Genomic DNA, 24,108 nt, shown 5'->3' with positions numbered 1-24,108 from the left:
CAGCATTTGATCTTTCATGAATGTAATTAATGCCAGAAGGAAAATTTTGAATTCTATTTTTTCTTGGTCATGGAATCAACAAATGTATGGAAAACAGAATTTGAATATATATATGTTTGAGGATCACAAAAGTATAACACACTGTACTTCAGTATAAAAATCAGACTAAGTGGGGCTGAGAATATGGCTCAGTGGTAGAGCAGTTGCCTAGCATGTGTGAGGCCCTAGTTTCAATCCTCACTGTCAAAAAAAAAAAGAAAAAGAAATACACACACACACACACACACACACACACACATACACACATACACACACTAAGTGTAAATACTTACAGATCCAAGTAAAAAACTGACTTTAGCATTTGTACACGTATAAAGATTAGCTTATTTCAGAGAAGCACATTCCACCTGTCCCTAAATGTGAACTGTCAAGTCACCTGTGGAAAACTGCATCATCTGAATGTAGCTTTATCTTCAACCTGTCTATCAGGTAGTATCTATTCTTCTCTGAGTATCAGTTCCATTCTGTGGACTGTTGGTTCCTCTGTTTACTTTTTAGATCGACTCTTTCATATTAAAATTGAAGAAAAATATTTTAAGTCAATCATTCTGGTTTTTTGTTGTTGTTGTTGTTGTTGTTTTTCGAGAACTGTCTGTATACTCATAAAAGATATTTCCCTCTTTTTACTCCCCACCCCTCAACGTGTTCCTCTCCTGCATACAGGAGCACCACCATCCAGGCAGCCAAGCCTCCAAACCTAGGAGTCAGCCTTAGGGTTTACCTCTCCCTGAGAATCAGGGCTCTGTAGTCCCGTCAGTTCTACCTTCATCTAGGTCTCAGCCTTCCATTTCTCTCCATCTCCATCACTGCCCCCTACTCTGGGCCACCCTCACCTCTCTCTTGCAGTGACCTCCAGAAGGACACTCCAGCTTCTGCACTTCATTCCACCCTCTGCTTCAACCACACCCTATTGGCAGATGCTGTGATCCTTTAGTCACTCACCTAAGACTCTGCTGGAAACAGCATTTCCATCCTTCCCTTGAGGCCTGACAGGCTAAGTCTATTTTGCCTCAGCACCATCCCATCCCCTGTACCTAGAAAGTCCTTTCCTCACATTTTCATGTCTTAAAGGTCTCAGGTTGGTCTGCTCTGTCATTCACTATGATGTTATCTTCTCTGTGGAAGTTATGACAACTTGATCTCTACAAAAACGAATGAACAGACTTTATGCTTTAGATCATTTTTTGTCTTTATAAGAAAAATTGAGGGCAAAGTACATCATCCCATATAACCCCCCCCCCCCCGCCTCTGTCCTCTCTAAACAGTTTCTTCTGTGACGGACATATTGCATTTGTGTGGGGCATTCATCCCAGGTGATGAACCCTATTGACATTATTAACTAAAGTCCACAGTGTAGATTAGGGCTCACTGTTTGTGCCGGAACTTTCTACAGATTTTGATGAATCCATAATGTAATGCATTCACCATTATACAATACAGAAGAGTTTCACTGTTCTAAAACCTACTGTCTAACCATCTCTGGCCTCCCAACCTCTGGCAACCACTGATCTTAGCCTTTCCCAGAATGTTGTCACACAGTGTGTTGATGTCACACAGTGTGTTCACTATTTGATTATTTGAAAATAATTAACTTAATTATTGTCTGTGTTTCTAAAGACAAAGGCTTCAGAGAATAGGTTCTCCTCTTTCCCCATAGGGCCAACAACAGGTCTGTGGTGATCCTCTGGCAGAATGGATTGATGGAATGAATTACCCACTAATCTAATTGATAGCAATCACCCAAACTTCCTTTCTTGATCTGTTCTAATAACGTTGAGGCAGACTTACCTAAATTTCTAATTTTTACATTGGTGGCTTGAAAATATCTGGAAAAGAGTTGCCCCTGTTCTCAGATGGTTGAAGGTGTGGCTATGGTAGGTCCTTTGGCCATATAAAACCAATGCAGGGATGTGACTAGTTATGCTGGGAACACGGGCGATCCCAAGTTATGACTGCTAGATCTGAAATGTATCTTATATTAATAGCACGTTCAGGGATGCTTCTCTCTGCCCTTTAGTACCCAAAGGCTGCATATAAATCTGCTTCTCAACTTTCTCCTATCATTTCCTTCACTCTTCTGAATCTTAACCATTTATTCCCCCAGTCAATCTCCATTTTTGTCACTTTCTACCCCTTTCTATTCTCCATTCCTCCGCTCCCTCCCTCCTTCCCTCCCTCCTCCTTTCTTCCCTTCCTTCTTACTTTCTTGGTCTTGCACATGCTAGGCAAGTGCTCTACCATCTAGCTTCACCCCCTGCCCCTCCTATCCTTTTTCACCTGTAAAGCAGAAAAACAAGGAAATTGTGACAAGATAGAGAACAACATTTGATATTCCCTATGTTAAGGAAAGAAGAATCCCATATTTTAAAATGCAGTTAACCATAACGAGGAATCAAACCCTTTTAAACAGTAAGAAATACTTAGAGGTCTCTGCTACAATTTCTGGAAATCATTCCATTTTCTTTCATGAAAATTCTTTATTCTTAATCTCCACCTTTAAGATATAAAGATCTATTTTTAACGTTATTCTTAGCTTATTCTTTTGTTCATTGGGTTGCAACTTTTAGAAATCTTTCTTAATTCCTGATCTCTAAAAAATACCTTTGAGTGGAAGTTTTAGGATGTTTTTCTTTTTCTTTTTTAACTGGGGATGAAATCTAGGGGCACATCTCCCTTCCCCTATTTTGAGGCAAGGTCTTGCTTAACTGCTGAAGCTGGCTTTGAACTTGGGAATTGTGATCTTTCTGCCTCAGCTTCTCTAGTAGCTGAGATTGTAGCCATGTGCCATCAAGCCCTGTGGTTTACTTCAGGATTTCGAGTTCTAGGAAACAGACCCATCTTTACCCTATTTAATATCCTTCAAATTTAGATCCACTCAGCCTCTCTCTTTCTGGACTAAACCCCAATCTTTCTACCATAAACCCCTTCCCAGCAGGGGAAGCAAGAATGAGCAAAATCCAGAAAACACTTGCTAATGCTGTTAATTGTGGCTAGAATAAGCAGAATAATGTCTATTTTGGGGGCATTTAAAAAGTATAAAAGAAGCGTTTTTGAAAAATATGCAAAATTAAAAACAATAGCACATAGGAAAAAAGATATTAAAACCCATCTATAAACTTCCCGTATTACGTCATGTCACAAAATTTTCAAAGAAATAAAAAAAATTTTTGAACTTGAAAGATAACTCTTAACTCATTCAATACCAAATAGCACTGTGTAATTTAGTGCATTAGGTTTATTTGAAGTTCTAGTTTTAAAAATTATTAATATGCTTTTAAAGTGAACACATTGTAACTTACAGAACTATTGCAGTGCATACTTTTATACTTATGTATTCACCTAAAATATTAGTTGGTAGAGGTGATCTAGCCTGTGAGGCTATAATCACCTCTTTTGCATGCCTGGTATTTCATAGAATGCTTTCAAGAGCCTTTAAAAGTAAGGAAATAACTCTGCCTTGGGGAGTTAAGCTTGCCCCAAAGACACATTTCTTCTTTTAAAATTTTTCCTGAGTTCCATAAAGATGATATAAAAGGAGGAATAAAGTAAGCCTAAAGTATGCCCATGAGGCTTAAATGACTTTGAGGGTTTCAGTGACCTTAGTAAATCACGGTCTAAAGCTTCATTCTCAGGGTTGATCAAGTTACTAAAAACTTCAGTGCAATTACAGCTCTGTTCTTAAGCAGGTCAGCATCCACACCTCCACAGGCTTCCCTTTAGCAATCACTCTGCGTGTCCCCGAATATTCCCAAATAACAGGATTACCGTCTTGCTTCTTTGCCCAGTCTTTTCAACCTTCATTTGAATGGCAGTGCATCCAATAACATTAAGTAGTGGACTCAGCAAAGGAAAAAGTATACGAAGAAGCCAACTTACCATCAAACACGTTACTATAATAATAAAGATGCTGAGAAAAATGACAACAGCATAAAATCCTTCTTTGCTCCAGATTCTGTCCGCTTCATGCTGCCCTTGTAAAACATTTTTCTTTAAAAGCAAAACAGAAAGTCCGATGTTAAATGAGAGCTTGAGGAAACTGGCGTTCTTATTTAAACACTAAAATATTTTTAGCTTTATTCCATTCAGTGTAGTGGAACACACCTACACCCCCCGCTGCCTGAGCTGCATCTCCAACTGATCTAGACAACAGTCAGCCATCCTGATACATCAAAAGACGTGCAATCTCCGGAACAGGAGCAGGCATGCCCAGCCGGGCATAGAAGGACCTCGCCTTTGGAAAAGTCCCTCACTGTCTCTCTTGCAGCTACCTGGTTCACAGGTAAGAGAGTTCTGTTCCGTGCTGAGGGAACTTGTTTCTGAAGCGTTCCTTACTCTCAAGTCCCCTCCCACACATCAACTCCCTGGTTTACCCTAGCTTACGTGCAGCAGGAACACTGCTTTTACTTTTAAAACAAACAAAAGCGCACGATGCATTCATAAATACAACAACACTATCAGAATCATTGCTCCACCCTTTATCACATCAGTCCCCCCCTCCCCCAGGTGGTGTTTACTTTGTCGAAATCTCAAGCACCATCCCAACCATATAAATTGTTAGGGCATTATATTTTATTTAAAGTAACAGGAAAGACAAAGTTCAGAGTTATTGGGTAATGAAAGGTAAAATAAATAGGTTTATTTTTATTGCTTTTACTCAATCCTTTGGGGGTGGAAGAGTGAGAAGAAACATGCATAAAATGTGACCGTCTCTTAGTTGACATCTCCCTTTCTTTAAAGAAAATAGCACACTGACATCAAATCCTCTTGAACAAAATTGTTTTATAATGTAGTGACATTACAGATTTATAGTTAAAGAAACTTCAACTTTGAAACCAACTGGTTCGTGATGAGGAAAAACAAAGTCTAAGTCATTTCAAATGATTCCACTCATCTAAAATTCAATCTTGTTGAAAGCAGCTTTTTTATTCCTTTAACCAGGGTCAGTATGTACCCTTGTATATTGTCTGCAATGGCTCAGAAAGCCTTGAGTGAAACTTGTCTTCTAGGTGCCTGAACTTTGAAATCATTTCCAATTGTTCTTTAAACCTAGAAAAATACATCAAGTATTTGTAAACTTGACAAAATATTTGCCCTGAGAAAGACTTTATGAGACTTTTTATCTTGAAACTCAATCAAATCTTGGTGGAGAGATGAGCAAGGCAGAATAGAAAAGATCTTTGAGTTCAATTGTTATTACAAAAATTATTTGGAGGGAGACATAATCATTGCTTGAAGTAGTCAAGTTTCCATTTTTTTTTGCTTGTAAAATAGTGATGTGCCCACTATAAAATCTTTTATACTTTCTAGAAAGATGCATAGATAGAAAAAATAATTTTGATGCATATTTTTAAAGTAAGTAAATGGTAAATTAATGGAGAATCTGAAAATACTTGGTTGATGGCATGATTAGTAAATGAGCATCCTGCTGGAAAAAAAATTCTTAGGTTCAAGTGATGATTTTCTTTTCTTTTACCTTTGACATCAGCCAGAACCTTTTGTTTTATTTTGTTTTGTTTTATTCCAGTGTCTCTACAATCATAGCTAAAAAATAACAGAAAAGAAAACTCCTGTAGGAATCAAGTATAAATATGGAAATGAATTTTTTTTGCAAGCAACTAAATAGCATCCATTGTGTGTTATAAAAGCAAACTAGTTAAGCCTTCAAATAGGCAGCATAAATTTGTCAAATTTAAGTATAAGGATCTGAGCTTAAACTCATATGAAATTTGGATAAAAAGGGGTGTTTAGGTGGATGGAAAAAGATGTTGTGTTCCTAACCTGGCTTGGTTTGTTTTTCTTTTTTCCTGCTGTAGTTCTACAACTTCTGGAATATCAGCGTGTTCCTTTTTGCTTAAAACAAATCTTATGCTGGGTGTGGTGGAGCACACCTATAATCCCAGTGGCTCTGGAAGCTAGGGCAGGAGGATTGTGAGTTCAAAGCCAGCTTCAGCAATTTATGGAGGTCCTAAATAACTCAGTGAGACCCTGTCTCTAAAGAAAATACAAAAAAGAACTGGGAATGTGGCTCAGTGATTCAGTATCCCTGAGTTCAATCCCTAGTACACACACACACAAAAAAAAAGTTTGTTTGTTTTCCTTTTTAACTGAAGCAATGATGATGGAAGAATTATCCCCTAACCTCCCATCCCCCACCTCCCGTTTGAAGGACACATGTTTTGAACTAGAGCTTAGTCACTGCACTTTCTTGGTAAATAGATTTCCTTCTGAGTCATGCTACTCCTGCTGAGCACTACTATATTTGTTCAGAGATCTGAAAAACTTGATAAGGACAGGGTAATAAATGGAAAAGTTTGTAGTTAAGATCCCACAAATCAAAAGATTATAACTCACAGAAATCTCCAGTCTAACCTTTGCATCGGGTTAACTTGATGCCTTTTATATTTTATCAGGAGGTTGAGGGTTCAGTAATTCACATACTCCACAGCAGGTCAAATTAATGGCCCTCTATCATCTTTATGTTTTTTTTTTTTCATAGCTACATTGTTTTGCCCTTTAACTTGGTTACAGTGAAAAAGCTGATGAGTTTCATTACTTAAAATTTGGACAGTTTTCAATAGCTTTTCTCTATCTGTTCAATAATTTGTTATATGTGTTAAAAGTTTGTTCTGTTCTCCTTCCCCCTCTTCTTTATTTTCTTTCCATCCCCCCCCCCCCATTTCCTTTCCTTTCCAATTCTGATCCCAGATGCTAGAAAAGATGATACAGAGATATAGACTTTAGGATATATCCCTTTGGGAGAGATGAAGCACACAGAGTAAGAATGAAGTGGAAATGTTATAAATTATCTGGTTAATTTGACTGACTCAGGCAGATGAATGAGATGTATCTGACAAAAATATGGCTTTATTGGGTGCATGCCAAACTTCCACTGCATTAGGCACAAGGTGAACACTTGGTCTGAATGATCAATACATGTCAACATTGATTGAATATCTCCTGTATGACTAGGCTCATAATTCTTTAGACTCAACTGCTGGCTAATGCTCCAAGTTAGAAGGAAAATCACCCAACTCTTGAATTATAGTTCATATTTACATGTTGTATTTTTTTCTCTTTGTAAATATCCCATGAATGTATCAGGCAGCATATTAGCCTTTTATTTAAAGAACTTAACTTCCTCCTTTGAAATATAAGACCTGTGAAACTAGAATCATTTACAGTTGAATAACAGCAAAATCCCTAAGTAATTTTTTTCAATATTAATGCAGAGCTTATTGTTTCAATAGATATTCATTTTCTAAAAACATTTGTAAATAGAGATTAAAGAATGAGTTTAATTTGATTTCCCCAGAATTTGACCTATTAGTCAAGTGAAGGTCTAGTTTTATCTTTATGAACGTCTTACAATAAAATAACACTTAAGAGTCTACAATGCTCTAGGTGTCACATAAAAATATGTAGAAGAAATAATGTCTTTTTAAGAAATTTAGACTGGAAACAAAATCAGATGAACAAACAAAAGTAATTCTCAATTTGGTAATTTTGTTTCCCAAGTGTCATTGCCAATTTAAAAAAAACTAAAGCATATAAAGAAACAGCAGCAACAACAAAAACATCTTTCATGAATGTTATTAATGTAAATTTTGGAAATAGATGCTTTGCGACATCATTCATGATATTCTGTGATCAATGTAAAGGGTGAAAAGTCAAAAGACCAAGGTTCTTTTTATTTTGTTAATGAACATGTTACCATAGCCAGCTGTGTTTGGGGGATTAAAATGTGAAAAAAATGGGTTGAGACATAAGCGGTTATAACACATTAACCATAAGAAGATGGATAAAGATGTGGGGAAGCTCAGAGAATACTATAGCCGGCTTTAAACAACTATCCACAAATGTGTTTGCAAACACTCTAAGCTCTCTCTGTAGCTCTGTAAATAGCTTCCCTAGGCACATGCTGACTTGTTTGTCCTGGGCTTCAGGTCAAAGGGGGATGCCTGGCTTCTTCTAGGAGTGCCTGAACAAAAGGTTCAGAGGACCCATCTCTCTGTGATGACATGCTTCTGATAGCATACCGGCTGACCTCCTATAGATTAAAGATTTCCTGGATTTTTAGGTTCTAATAATTTTATGAGACAATACCACATTTTGATTCTTCAAGTCCAGGATAGGCCTTCTGACCTAGAGTGGACTAACAGCTCTGTGAGAGCTGGTTAAGGTAGGCTCTTCATCTGCACTGAGCTGGGCTGTGTTGGAGGACCCTAAGTATTTGAATTTCAACTTGTTGTTTTTATATAGTAATTTCCCCTTGGTGAGCAAATGTGGATGACTTAACAGAATGCTTTATTCCTAAAGCCTTCAGAATGGCATTTAAACTTAGAATAAAGAAACGGGGAGGGGATTTATATTATTCTCTAAAAGTTTATATGAAACAGAATTAATTCACTCAACGGCATTTTTTTAAATTTTAAAGAGGAATTATCCTAGGCATCGTCTGTTAGTCCTGCTGTGAAGGGCCTAAATTGTGAGAACGGGGTTGGTTGATTACACAAAGTTGATTACACTGCAGATTCAGATGTACTGTAGGGCTTGGGAGGAGATTAATCAATCTCCTGTTAACCCTCTTCTCTGGCCTCTGGGGAGCACAAGGTGGAGTCCTCTTCAAAGTTCCCATGGCACGGGCCTAGTGCTGTATTCTGTTTCTCTGTACCTTACTTGCTCTTCAAGAACATAAAGTCATTGAGAGAAGTAATGATATTATATTATTTATTTGCTTGCTTGTCTGTTCATCTGTTTTTCTGACTTTGGATACAACCCAGCATACCATGTGGCTATTTGTTGATTCAGGTTTTCACTGTGTGCCCTTTGAGTGCCAGGCACTAAATGCTGGCTCTAAGACACAGCTACAAGAAATGTCATGTGCTCTCAGGGAACCTACCTCAGAGAGACAGACTTGAAGGCCAAAGGGGTTTCTGTTCGAGGAGAACACAAGACAAGGAAGGCATGCCCAGGTCTGTGAGGGCACAAGGAAAGGCTCTGCTATTCAAGAGACGGATCTTGCAGAATGAAAGGTCCATGGAAGAAGTCATGTACCAAACAGCACCGAAGGGGGAGAACATGCGGGGGCTTGTGATGTTTGTCTGCTTAGAGCTGCTGAAACTGAACTAGGAAAGGGTTCTCAACATGGATGGAGTCCTGCCCATCTAGGACCACCTACTGTACTAAGAAATCCAGACTTCATTCTGAGGTACTTTGGAAGCCAAAGAAGAATCATGAAAGTAGGACAGCAAGCTGCATTATTGACATTGACAAAGATAACTTCAGTGGCCAGAAAAAAAACAAAACAAAACAAACATAAAGTCCCCACATGTGTCTTTGGAGAAGAGGGACAGGGAAGGGGGACAAGACTAAATGCAGGAAGATCAATGGGGGTTGTTGTCACAGTCACCATTCAATAATGACATACAGTGGCCTTCCTATTTGTAGTTTCTTCATCTGCAAATCTGGTCAACCATGTATGGAAAAATCTTAGGGAAAAAATTTTTCACCTCTACTTAACATGTACAGACTTTTATTGTCATTAGGCCCTAAATAATATAGTACGACAACTATTTATATAGTACTTCTATTATGCTACTCTTATTGTTTAGATGTGAGTTGTCTCCCAGAAGCTCACATGTGAGACAAGGCAAGAAAGGTCAGAGGAGAAATGATTGAGTTATAAGAGTGTTAACCCAATCAGTGAATTCATCTCCCTGATAGGGATTAACAGTGGTAACTGAAGTAGTAGGGTGTGGCTGGAGGAGGTGGGAATTGGGCATGGCTTTGGGGTATCTATTTTCTATCTGGAGAGTGAAGACTCTCTCTCTTCTGAGTATGATATGAGCTGCTTCCCTCCGCCACACTCTTCCACCATGATGTACTGCCTTACCTTGAGCCCAGAGGAATGGAGTCAGCCTTCTCTGGATTAAGACTCCTGAAACCTGGGTCCTCAAGTAAACTTTTCCTTCCCTAAAATTGTTCTGGTTGGATCCTTTAGTCACAGTGGCAAAAAAACCCTGACTAAAACTGCTAGGTATTATAAGTAATCTAGAAATGATTTAAAGTATATCAGAGAATATGTGTAGGCCGCATGCAAATATGATGCTATTTTATTTAAGAAATTTAAGCACCAATAGATTTTGGTATCCTTGGGGATCCTGGAACCATTCCTCCAAGGATACCACAGGAGGGCTGCATGTTCCTGCTCTGCCAATCCATCCTGTATTCAAATTATTTTGTTTAGTGCCTATTCAATGTGAGGATTTCGACATATATCTAAAAATTTTAATCTGTGTTTCAAGTTTATAAGATAAGAACTATACTTATTTTGGCTCTCTAGAAACTGAGACTCACAGTGACACTATGCAAAGGTTAAATGACCTGCCCAAGATCACACACATCTTAAGTGTCAGCCTTGGGATTCAAACTCTCTTGTACCAAAGGTTTTTATATCATAGTTGTTAATATTTGCTGAATGAGAAGCAGTATAATTCACTGGGAAGAAGAGTAGACTCTTTTTTTTCTTTTTTCTTTTTTTTTCTGTTTTTGGCACTAGGGATTGAACCCAGGGGCACCTAACCACTGAGCTACATCCATAGCTCTTTTTATTTCTTATTTTGAAACAGGGTCTTGCTAAGTTGCTTAGGGCTTCACTAAGTTTCTGAGGATGGCTTTGAACTTGCAATCTTCTTGCCTTAGGCTCCCAAGTCACTGGGATTACAGGTATGCGCCACTGTAGCCAGCATAGAATAGAAGAGATCAAGATACCTAGATCATATGTGTTGCTTTTTACTTTGTTCTGTCACCTCAGGGGAATCACTTAATTTCTGTGGACCTTACTTTCTGTATCAGCAAAATGTTCATATGTTCCCTCCAGGTCAAGTTCTATGATTTTCTGAATCAAGTTACATCCTATATACATCCAATAAACATCCTATGTTTAGGATGTCGATCATTCCAGTTTGTGGAGACTAAACATACTCAGAAGCAAGATGGAGGAGGTGGTAGGGGAAATTTTGAAAAGTGTTACATTTGGAAAATATAATAAAGCAAACATTGCCCGTGTTTATGTCTGGTTTCCTCAGCAGAGGAAAAGACACATTCCAACTTAATTCTAAAGTAATCATTTTTCCCCAATGAAGGCCATGTGGACAGGTATATCTGTTGAGAAGGAAAGACAAATAGTGGTTTTTTTTCTGTTTGTTTTTTTTGGGGGGGGTTGTTTGTTTTGACATCAGTTTCAAGTAATGTAACTGGTCTTTCTTCTAGACTAAATTTACTGGTTAAGTTGAAATAAGTTACAAGGCCATAAAATTTCTGAAGAAAGTGTCAAAAAGTGGAACTTTGATATGAAAATGAATTTCTTTAAGGAACAAACATCAGTAGTTTGAAGAGCAGAGAATTCTGACCCTTTGGGAGATTTTTTTTTTCAAGTCAAATAACATACCATAAACAGCTTTCATCTCAAAGCCTCGTGGGGTTGGATTGCCATATCATGCTAAGTGTGCAAATTTTTAAATAAAATATTCCATGCAATACCATACCTCAGGGGAGACTTCTGTGATTCCAAATTGGGATAAGCTTTGATGTAAAACATTGATGTTAAGTGAACGCAACACTTCCTCAGATGGCAGAGCGTCAGAAATTCCTGCTTTTCGGTTTATGGGAGACACAAATAGTTCAACACTGTTCTTCTTTTCCTAGTAAAAGCAGATTATTTGTAGGTGTTATAGACATTTTAAGCAATTTTGTATAATATTTTCCTTTGGAAACATTACAGAAAATCAGAACCCTGGAATCCTTAAAGTCATCCTGGAGTTCACATTGGTCTGTTATTCTCTGATGGAGTTAATATTATCAGTCTGACATCTAAATTCTTTAAATGGCCTCCTTCTAGTTAAGTGGCTCTCCAAAATTTGGAATTTTGTATTTCATTAGATATTGGTTTATTTTCCATTTCATATTTTTTAGTTTTGGAATATTTTGTTCAGATGCTCCCTGAGTAGTTATGTTTAAAGAAGTGTTTTAAAATCAAGTGAATTAAATAGAAGCAGATGTAATAGCATTAGTGGACACCACCACTATTCTCTGTGTTTTCCTCGTGACTTTGTGAAGGTAAAGGCTGCACTAGCCAAGGCTAATATTGCTAAATGAAGTCCCTTCCTTGACTTGGTTCACCTTGGACATGTCACATTTTAAAAATCAACCCTTTGGAAGAATTGCATATATGCATTGGTATGATACTTTTCCTATTAATATTACCTCACTAGCCAAAAACGGAGACAGATTTCTTACCATAAATGAACAATATACCACATACACAAAAAACAAACACCAGACAAAAAATACCATTGACATGAAAACATTCTCTTTTACAACTTAAACAATACAATTATAAAAGGAAATTATTGTTAGTCTTTTCTTTTTGTCACATAGAGTTCTCTTGTCACATAGAGTTCTCTTTTGCTAGAAAATTTTCTTTCCATGCAATTTATCAGAAGTTCACCCATGTATAAAATGAAGAATTGATGTACTACTAGCAATCCAGAAAAAGATTCTGTGTTAGTAGGAACAACAGACAATGACAATCAATATTTACACTGACATGAAATATGCTTATGATAATTTATTAAATAGCTTATAACCTAATAACAATAGAAGGATAGAACATTTGTTTTATGTGTGGCATGCTCCTGTGTTATTTCATTAAAACAGTCACAGGAGATGGACATTATGGTTATCTCCATCTCACAGACATAAGTGGTTTGTCCATGGTCACCCGTCTGGGACTGCCATGCTAGCTAGCAATGGTGTGTGGTTCTTCTTGTCTGTCTCCAAAGCACATGTTCTTCATCACCCTGCTCTGCTGCTTCAGGTATTATAACTCTGCTCACTATAATAACTACTTTTAACAATGCTACCAACAGTTTCCAAGGATAGATATACCCTTCTCCAGGTGTGGCAAATCCTCTTTCATCTCTGAAAACAACTATTATGTTCATTTAGTCTTTACGCATAAAAGTATGTCTTAATTACATATGTGTGTGTGTGTGTGTGTGTGTGTCTGTGTGTGTATATAAAAAATCTAGATCTAGATCCAAGATTTCTGTAATACCTAAATCTTCTCACTTGAGCAAGATATGCTCTGGACATCATAACCTACTTTATTCTGAAAGGATATTAGAAAATGCTGTTTGTCCTCTTCTGTGAAACTGAAATGAAACTTTATCTTTTTAAAAAACCTTATTTAGTCTCAGAAAATGGTTAGCTCACAGAAGAAAGCATTTTCTGGGGAATGAAACAACTCATCCTCCACATGCTGAAAAATGAAAAGAAACATAACTCTAAATCAAAACAAAAAGCAATTTCTATCCATAGTTAGGAACACAGATGTGGAGACAGTGGAAGGTTGAGCTCAATCAGGAACATGACAATTAAAGGCAGGGAGATTCTTTATAGTCTTTGCTTGGACTTCCTATGCAGTGGAAATTAAAAACAATTTAAAAACGATTCAAAAATTTTAAAGTCTCTTAGGGATTAGATTTTACAAAGAAAAAAAAATCATCTGATTTGAATTCGACCTCCTCCCCTTTTATTCCCTTTGCTCACATGCACCTCCAAGTGTAGATGGGAACATGTAGTTAGATGATATTTAACATCCAGCTTCCCAAGCACTAAGGAGGAGACAAAAGAATGGATATGGATGATTGACAGTTAGGTCTTGGTTTACCTGATCCCCACTTCAGATGCCCATCCAATTTTTCTCTTGGCTTTTCTGAACTATCAATGCTTACATTCCATTTGGGCTGCTGTCTGCAAGGACTAGTTCTTCTTTATTCGAAGTCCTCTGCCTTGTATATTCTTTATCCATCATTTTCTATTGATATGCTAGAAGGGGTTTTCGTTGATACTCTCTGGAAATAGTGCTTTACCTGATACAGAGCTCCAAAGGGGAATATTTGAGGAGTAGTTTCAAGTTAGTAAGGTGAGTTTTGGGAACCCTTTGTTCATATTTACCAGGATATCCAGTCTTGAACTATGATAGGGTTGACAAACTTTTCCTGAAAAGGGCCAGACGGTAAATAGTTTAGGCTTCATGGGTCAAACACTTGAGTTGCAATTATTTTTATCTAATGCTGTACGTATGAAAGCAGCCAAGGTGAATGAGTGGAGGTGACTTGCTCCACTCAGTCAATGAAACATTGTTGTAAAAATAGGTAGTATGTAGGAATTGGCTTATGAGCTATTAGAACTACACCATGAGTACTTAGATGACATAAGAAACAGCTTGAATTCTGGGAATATGGGTGTAGGTATCTTACAATGAGGCGGTTGATGTGCACTTGCTGGGGTAGGAGTCCTAAAGCTGCAGCCACTCCTTGGCGGAATATCCGAAGCAGGGTTATGTTCAGCTTGTTTACATCCATTTGCAGTGTCTAGAAAAGAAAAACAAACAAACAAAAAAGAAAATTTCAAATTTTAGTAAGTTTCTGGTTTAAGATAGTTGGTTCCTGACTGATGACTGACCACAAAAATTTCTGTGACTCTTAAGTTCACACTCTGGGTACTTTATTGAATTTTCATGGAAATATAGCTGTATGGATATTTTATGTGAATTTTAATTATGGGATAGCACAATTTGTCTAATTATTTTCAAAAAACACAAATAAATGGACAATTCATAAAGAATTTCATGGCAACATGCTGTGGGTTTGTTTTGCTTTTGCTCAAGTCCAGATGGAATCTGCGGCCAAATATATTTCAGCTATCCAAGCTGAAGGACGTATTTAATTTGTGTTCACAGTTACAGAGACAAAGATGCTGTGTAAGTTCTATAAAGACTGAGTTGGCAGTTTCTCTATATAGTGATCTGCTGCCGGTGCAAGGCAAATAAATGAAGTGCAATAATGATTTGCAAACTCTTGTAAAGTCCAGGGTACCGATGCTTTGGTCCAAGGTAAATGATTTATATTCAATGTTTGGAAAAATGTCAAAATGTTAAAAAGTTCCTAAAATACAAATCAACTTGTGATATTAGTTAAGATAGCCTTAATTTAAGTCTTGAGTACTATTACCACAGTTAAATCATGATCTGGTTCACTATGTATTTTCAAGAATGCATTTTAGTAATTTGAGATAGATACTTTCCAGGTAGGCCAACCAAATCTTTATGCATTTCATGTGTCCTTAGAATGCTTAATTCACTGATTTGACCAGAATAAATTCTCAATAGCTATTGGGTGCTGCAATATCACATCTTCTATAAAATGGGGCACACTTCTAAGGACACACTTCTCTGATAAAGAGGCTGGCTTACAAGTGCAACCTGTTATAGAGGAGGAATTCTTAAACTGAGCCTTCTCTCAAGGAAAATGATACTGCTTTGAGAATTTGTAGTCTTGTTAGGAAATAACATATCTTCTATGCATCAAGTTAGTACAAAACAAGTGATTGGAAACTAGACCAAATGCCCAATGCCACAGGAACCTCAAGCAGTTTGGGAAGGTAAAATAGAATGGTTCTGGGTCAAGATGGAAGGCTTAGCTAAATATCCAGACTACATTTCCTCCTGAGGATCTTTTAATGATTTCATAGGGGCAGGGACCCTGGGGCTTGGTCACATTAGGGAGCTGAAACTGGACTCCTTGCAAAGAATTGGGCAGAATCATTGTAAAACCATTTCTAACAGCCCAAGAGGCAACAACTTGCTTCTAGGGAAGGGAAAAGGAAAACTGTGTAGGTGATAAGTTGAAAAGCAACCTGGAAGCAACATTGAGAAAATATATTTGTTTTTATTATATTTCAATTAAAACAACAGAAATTTATTGTCTCAGAGTTCTAGAGGCTAGAAGTCTGAATCAAGGTATGTTTCCTCTTTAATCTGTAGGTGAGAAGCTTCCCTTGGGTCTTCTAGTTTCTATTATTGGCCAGCAGTTTTTGGTATGTGACTTGAACATGCACCCCTCCAATCTCTGCCATTGTCATCACATGGCCATCTTCTCCCTGTGTGTCTACATAATGTCTTCTGAGTGCTTGTACTTATATTTTCCCTTTTAATAAGGCCACCATAGTCATACTGGATTAGGAGCCTAACCTATTCCAGTATACCCCACTTAAACTAATTATGCCTGAAAACACTATTTGCAAATGAAGTCCCATCGTCAGGTATTGAGGAGTTAGAAATTCAACATATATATTTTGAGGGGACACAAATTAACTCCAAACAAGGAAAATGTTAGAAATCTGAGCAAAGACATTGTTAACGTATAGACAGAGAATTGACCAAGAACTTCAATAATTTTACATGTTTTCCTTCAAGCTTTGAGTTGATACATATTGGAGGTTCACATGAATCCTTTGGTCCGAAGCCAGGTAGGTGTGATAGAAGTATAACTCCATTTCAAATCTGGGTTCAGGGTATGGAGCTTATTGTGGGTAAAGGCAGTGAAAGTGTAAAGGTGAACCCAAGCAAGAGCTAGAAGAATTTACTCACAAGTTGGAAGGGACCCTCTGTTCTAGATTCACTTCACCACGTGCAACATCAGTTTCTACTGGACTTGGGCAAGGTGATTTCTGTCTCAATGTGATCCTCTTCCGGAGAGCAATAGTTTTTTTTTTTTTTTTTTTTTTTAACAACTATCTCCTCCTTCTCCTCCTCCTCCTCCTCCTCCTCCTCCTCCTCCTCCTCCTCCTCCTCCTCCTCCTCCTCCTCCTTTTCTTCTTCTTCTTCTTCTAATGGACATAATGCCTTTTTTGTTTGTTTGTTTGTTTTTTATGTGGTGCTGAAGATCAAACCCAGAGTCTCACACATGTGAGGCAAGGACTCTACTGCTGAGCTACAACCCTGGTCCCAGAGAGTAATATTTTTATTAAATAAAAACCATCTAATGGTACACAAATGGTTGCTCTATTATTCTTTCCACTTTTCTATAGCCTAAAATGTTTCCAACATATAACATCATAATTTAATGCAGAAAGCAAAACTTGAGCTAAACCTTGAAGGGCCAGTAGGATTTGAAAAGGCAATAATGAGGAAAAACAGTGTTATACTTTTAAGCATGATTTATATATCTACCTGGGAAACCCAGTTTAGTCAGCTGGTGGCTTTGAGAATCAGAGACTTCCTTTCCTCAAGCAACTGCTTTCTATTCTGCCAGGCTGTGGAAGCTGTCAGAGACTGTCTATTCTCTTTCCTTTGCAAGATCAAAGAAAGGTTCATCAAATGGATTTCCTAAAACATCGGGGATTGCCATTTAACTTCTGGCTTACCACCAGTGTTTTTCAGTCAGGGTGAGTAGGCAGGCAGTGCCCTAGATCCCCAGGGTCAGGATTTGTAGCCAACAGTCTGCGCTGGGAACTGAGAGTCAAGGAGGTTGTGTGTACACTTGAGAACTCAATTCCCAGGGCCATGATTAACTGAGGCTTGTAACTGTGGAAACAGTATTAAAGTCTCAGACTATAAAGGTAAATGGGAAGTGAAATAGGAACTCAAGATTAAAAATCAGTCAAAAAAGTAAAGCTTGCAAGAAGGTAAAAGCTGTGCATTTGAGACAGAAATTTAGACGATGCAACTAAAGGGGAGTTGAAGTAATTAGTTGAAATTGAAATCATCTGGCTTGTTGCATAAAAACATTTGAATAATTTGCATCAGTTCTCTGCTTGGCCTGTAGCTGGATTGATTCTATGGTGAATGCATGAATTTCTGAGTATTCTACCATAAAATAGTAATGCTAAGATATAGCACACACAGATACATGTGTATTTGAGGGTCTAATATGTACAAAAGTGCAATTTAGGATAAAGAAAGGATTCTGGAAAAAATGAGAGTGTTATTTCACATAAGATTACTTGGAGTTAATGAATGTATGCTATCCACTTCCCCAAAAGATACTGGAAATGTACAACACCTCCTCACCTACTATATGAAATCACAACAATGATAGAATACAAATTCCCAAGGAAATAATAAGGTCGCAGCTTTCAAGTTACCATACAACAGTGCAAGATATATTTTAGTCTGAATTCTAAACCCATTGGATCATTTCTATCCTTTAAACACAAATGATTTAGGATTTTAATTTCAAAGAAATGAAAATGTTCTTTCTAAATGCAAATGCTAAGCCACTTTACAGTCGCAAATAATGCAAATGGAGTTACAAACACTTAGAGTTATAGTTTGCATCTGGAATGTCCCCCAAAGGCCCATGTGCTGAAGGCTTGGTCTCACCCATGGCACCATGGGGAAGTAGTAAAACCTTAAAGAATTAGGGCCTAGTAGAAGCAAGTTAGGTCATAGGGGGGATATTGGAATGCTGTCCCCAGCCCCTTGGTGTCTCTTTTTTGCCTCCTGGCTACCATGTGGTGAGCAGTTTCTTCTGCCACATGCTCCTGCCATGATGTGCTGCCTTGCCACATGCTCAAAATCACTAGACCAACTGACCATGGACAGAAACCTCCAAAACATGAGCCAAGATAAGACTTCACTCTCTACTAGCTGAAAATTGAGTAAGAGAAAGCTGATGAACAGACCATACATGGACAATTGAGTGCTTTTACTGATATCATATATATATAAACATACAAATAAATATAATACAAATTCAAGGTTTCAAACTCAATTTCTATATAAATTTATTGGGTCTCTGCTTTGTTAAGGGGTTTTGGAGTCATTTCCTGTACTACTGTACTCCCTCATAATGGAAAGAGCACTTTGTATCAAGACTTTCTTCCTTTGGTCACTAGACTGTTCATTAAACTAGTTAAAGCCATGTGCATCAGATATAAATCAGGCTGACAGGGCTGATTAGAATATAGCACTTGGATTAGGCAGCAGAATTATGTTTGAACTGTAGGTGATTGGTTTTTAGCCTTTTAGTTTTAAAGGGTGATTGAATTATTTTTGCCTGGGAGGGGGGCAGTTTGTCCCTTCCTGATGTTATTAGGCAGCATAGTCTGTCACTTAGTGACACCCAGTAAGAGTCAGGATTATATCCACTGACCCAGTTAGGGGAAGGAAGGCCAAATAGCCATCTCTTTCCCTTTTGAGATGTCCTCAAAGCCCCTAAGAGAAGTGCTGTCTCAATTCCCAAGAATGACAAAAGGACCCAGCTTTCCTAACCACCAAAACCTGTCAGGAAGAACCCACCCACTTCTTTCTAACTTTAATGTACCCTCTCTGTTACCTGGAATCTTTTCACTCTTGGCCAATTCGAACTTGCCCTTAATGGTTAGCAGCTGGATTGGCAAGTGATTTCTAGAAGTAAAAGCAAAGATTTCTCTGTTTATGCCTCTGAACTGAGTAGAAACCCCCTCATCTGTCACAGGTATTTTATACTGCCACCCAGGCCCCCCTTATAACTTGGCATTTGTTGTCTGTTACTATGTACATACTACATACTACTACTATGTACATGCTAGTGAATTTTATTTCATGTTTCAGAGTCTTATGCCTGCTTCTCTCTATCTGAATGTTCTATTTACATGTCAAACTCATTGTTACTCAAACTGAACGTATTTTTTCCCTCTTTCTTCCTGTCCATAACCAAAGTTGCTTGTTTTCTACTTTTATATAATGAGACAAAGTACCACATTTGGAACTTATGTTGACTCTTTTGTCCTTATTCTTAACTCCACCATTATGGCATCCAATTAATAATCAAGTTCTGTCTATTCCACTTTTTCAATATCTCTTTGAGTGGTGAACCCATCTTCTCTTTATCTATATTTCCATTATCTTTCTTCAGACATCCTGGCCCCAAGCCTATCATGTCATTGGACTACTTGAGTAGAGTCATGAAGGGTTGCCTGCCGTTCTCCCCTGGTCTCTAATTCAGTCTTCCCATGGATACCATACTTAACTGTGCAAAATGCTAACCCAATCAAGTTTTATTATGTTCAAAGTACTTTGAGGAGATCCTGTTTTCTTATGAATGGTCTTAACTCTTTTGGTTCTACAAAATTGCTCTGTCCTTCTAGTCTCCTTCCATGCTTCTTTACAACACATAGTATTCCAGCCACACCTAAAGTTCATTAAAAGCCACGCACTTTCCACATTGTGTAGGTGCGTGTGTGGCTCCCGAGCAGGGCACTCTTCCTTCCTGTAGACCCCATACAAAGACCATTCTCACAGTCTTCCCTGACCTCTCTTCTCTCTTCCTTTGCTTGTACTGTTCAGTTTTTCAATAGTACCATATTGGACTTCAGTTATTTTGCTTGTTTACAGCTTTATAACAAAAATGACCTTATCATAAAAAAATTTAAGGTTCGGAAAGATATATGGTAAAAAGTGAAAATATGTTTATTGTTCCTAACCATTCACCTAAATCCCCAGAAACAACATTGCTAACCATTTTTGTGTCTCCTTCCAAATATTTTTATGTGTATATTATATAAAAATAAAATGTGTACATTATACATCATATCTATTACTATGAAATAAAAATTGGATTAAATCACACATATTGTTCCACAAGTTGTTTTTCTATTTATTATATCTGGGATGTATTTCTATATTTAAAACATATGCCATCATGAAATATGTTTTGATTTTCATCTAATAATTTGTTATTTTTAACAGATTAGTTTATTTACTTTTATTATTTTAACAGATCTAGCTGTGCTTCATTACTTAAGTTATTACCTTTGTTTATTTTTTATTTAGTTTTTTATGTTTTGATATATGTTGTAATATGTTTTGCTTTTGTTTTTCTGTTTTCTACCTATACTGTCTATAATTATAACATTAAAATGCATGATAATATATTTAAACCTTTATTTCTTAATTTATGGAATTTAGAAAGTGTTTATTAACTTCTGCCTTGAAAAATGAGAAAATATACACTTCTTCCCACCAATTCTTGTGATAATCTCCCAGTTTTTGGAAGAGTATTACTTGTATATTGTAATGTTTTGTGATATTTACATTATATTCTGTGCAATGAAGGCAATCCATAGTTCTGAGTAATTAATATAAGTGAAAATAAAGTGACAGTTTTCATTCTCAGGCAGTTAAGAATTAGGGTGCCTTCTTTACTCTATCTCTGTTCTGTTTACTAGCTGGATGGGTCCAGCATGACCTTAAAGCTGCACTGAAAACTGTGGAGTCACCAAAGGAAGACATCTGAGCCACATATCAGTGCATTAAGCAGAGACACCGTCCAACAACACTCATTAAAAAGTGACCTGAGTTAAAAAGACATTCTTATTGTATTAAACCACACGATAGGGGGTTGTGTTAGCATTATTTACCCTGATGAATATACAGTTGCTTCTCAGAATTCATGGGTGATTTGTTCTAAGATTCTCCAAGGTCACACTATCTGCAGATGTTCAAGGTCCTTATATATACTAGGCTAGTATATGCATATAACCTACATAATTTACTGGCTTTATTTTTGGGTGTACTAGGGATTTAACCCAGGGGAAATTTACCACTGAGCTACATCCCCAGTCCTTTTTATTTATTTATTTATTTTATTTGAGACAGGGTCTTGTTAAGTTGCTGAAGTTCTCACTAAGTCCCCCAACCTGGCCTTGAACTTGTGATCCTCCTACCTCAGCTTCCAGAGTTTATTGGACTATAGATGTGTGCCACCATGCACTTTAAATCATCTCTTGATTACTTATAATGTCTAATACTATGTAAATGCTATCTATGGTAATAGTTGATATACTATATTGCTTAGGAAATAATGGACAAGAAAAAAGTCTATATATGGGCTAGGATTGTGGCTCAGTGGTAGACACTCGCCTAGCACAGGCGGGACTGGGTTCGATTTTCAGCACCACATAAAAATAAAAAGGCATTGTGTTGTGTCCATCTACAAAAAAAGATTCTCTCTCTCTCTCTCTCTTCCTCTCTTTTAAAAAAAGTCTAAACATATTCAGTACAGACACATGTATTTTTCAAATATTTTCCATACAGAGTTGGTTGAATGGGAGAATGTGGGATCTTCAGATATGATAGGCTGCTTATATTCTGTAAGTATAATCTCTGTAGTTCTATAGTATTAGTTATATTTAAACAAATTCAGTGTTTGTGATCAGTCTTTCCTCTTCTTCTTTCTTTTCCAGAAGGATGTCTCCATTCTTGAATTTTTTATTTTGACATCTATCTTATTTAGCTGGATTTCATTATCTACTACTTTCAAGTAAGCTCATGAGTGCCATATTTCCAGAAGCACTGTATGTTTGAGATTGTATTTATGGTGCTTTTAACAATAAATAACAGCTTGGCTGGATATTAAATTCTTGATTCAATTTTTATTTTTATTTTTTTTGCTTTTGAACTCTGTTGCTGTTATCCCAATGCCTTCTGGTATTGAAAGTTGCTGTGAGAAATATTCTGGCCTGAGGCTAGCCTGTCTGGTAGATAACTTGCTTTTTCTGCCTGTAATCTCACAGAAGTCTTTATCTTTAAAGTTAAAAAAGTCACCATGATATTTCCTTGGGTAGATAGTTTCTGTACTGTGGGGTATGCTGTTGATTGATTCTAGATTCTATTTCAGAATTTTTTTTTATTACACATTTGAAGATTTTTCTTCTAAATTTTTTCATCTCATCATGGGCACAATATATATATATGCAATTGTATATTCCTTGTCTTTCTCTTTAACCACATTATTTTATGTACTTTTCTCTAGCCACTTGGATGTCTTTATTCGGTTGAAATTTTTCTAGACTTGTTATCTGTATCTTGATATGCTACATTTTCAATAGAATCTATTCCACTTCTTTAATTTCTAATGTGGTTTCAATTTTTCTGATGTGTTATTATGATTACTCTCTTGCTTTTTCTGATGTGTGATTATGATCACCCTCTTGCTTTATCTTCTGAGTTCTGCCAGCTTACTCTTTATGACTGCCCTCAACAGGTGGCCTACTCACCTGAACACAGCTTCTCAAGAGCAGAGCCCTGGACTCTACACAATATATGCACTCTTAGTTGTTTTAAGCAGGAAGTGATACAAAATTTTTAAAGTTTTTGGTCTTTTGTACCTGTTTAAAAATATTTATTTCAAAGAGTTCAGCTTCTTTTCCCTCTGAAAATCCTCATGTAACTTTCTATCATACCTAAAGTAAAACTGAATTCTGTGGGCCTACACTTTATCTGACTCCTATTCTCTCTGAATCTCATTTCCTTTAAATAACTCTTTTTTCCCCCCAATCCCTTCAGAATCTATGCTCATTTCTTCTTCACGATCTTCTTGCCATTTACCTGCTTCTTGCTAGGAGAGTTGTTCAACATTAGTGTGGGTGGCTCTTTCTGGCCTTTCAACTGACATTTTAATAGTCACTTCCTCAGAGAAGACTCCCCATTCCCAATTACATTGCCCTGATCTATTTTTCATATTACATTTAACACTAGTCTACAGTTTCTTGTTTACTTATTACTTATTATTTTATTCACTATCTCTCTTTACTAGAATACAGCCTCCATTGATATGGAAATTCATCAGTCTACTTCTCTGTTGTCTCTCAAAGACCTGGAATAGAACTTGGCATGTAGTAGATACTTAATAAAATCTTTGTGAAATTAAGGACTACATGGATCATCATAATTAATGTTGTATATTTACTAAATGGAAGAATCTGAGTTACATGGCTGGCTTAGAAATGGTTGCAAAAACCTGAGGGCTGTGCACTTGAGAAGGTCACATTAAGGTGAGCAGTCCACTCATAATCCCTAATCATTTAAAGAATACGCTGGATTCATTTTCATAATTTACATTTGATTTATAATTTATGTAGTTCTGACTGGTATTTAATATAGTTCTGATACTTTGACTAGTATACCAAGAAAGAGGGGATAAAAGTCAGAAGTTAATCTCATCAGCCCTTTGAGATCCACTCTTAATAAGTGAAATCAACATTAATTTTCTGAGTTGTGTGCTATTATTTTGGTTGTAAATTAAACTTACACTTAACCAGTATTAATGTCCATTTCTTGCAACTAATTTGAGAATTTAAAAATTTATCTAATTATAAAAATTAAATATGCTTATGCTAGAAGATTTAGAAAATACACTGAATTAGAAAAAAGAAATA

General features: G+C 36.9%; 1 protein-coding gene across 3 annotated transcripts in view; it reads right to left on the bottom strand.

Moving 5' to 3' along the window:
- Positions 1 to 24,108, bottom strand: part of Ptprr (protein tyrosine phosphatase receptor type R) — a 249,710-nt gene that overhangs the window by 94,924 nt on the left and 130,678 nt on the right. Inside the window, exons 1-4 of one of the 3 annotated variants that reach the window (XM_026386616.2) lie at positions 18,224 to 18,244; positions 14,385 to 14,498; positions 11,607 to 11,762; positions 3,937 to 4,047 (exon numbers count right to left, since the gene is read on the bottom strand). In XM_026386616.2, the coding sequence (XP_026242401.1) occupies positions 3,937 to 4,047; positions 11,607 to 11,762; positions 14,385 to 14,498; positions 18,224 to 18,244 (402 nt within the window). Of the gene's footprint in view, positions 1 to 3,936; positions 4,048 to 11,606; positions 11,763 to 14,384; positions 14,499 to 18,223; positions 18,245 to 24,108 lie in introns of those variants that run through there. The other 2 variants (XM_026386614.2, XM_077798697.1) reach the window with 2 other exon arrangements.

Source organism: Urocitellus parryii, chromosome 5 (genome assembly GCF_045843805.1).
Source record: "Urocitellus parryii isolate mUroPar1 chromosome 5, mUroPar1.hap1, whole genome shotgun sequence".
Taxonomy (NCBI): domain Eukaryota; kingdom Metazoa; phylum Chordata; class Mammalia; order Rodentia; family Sciuridae; genus Urocitellus; species Urocitellus parryii.
This window is presented reverse-complemented; position numbering and strand designations above follow the sequence as displayed.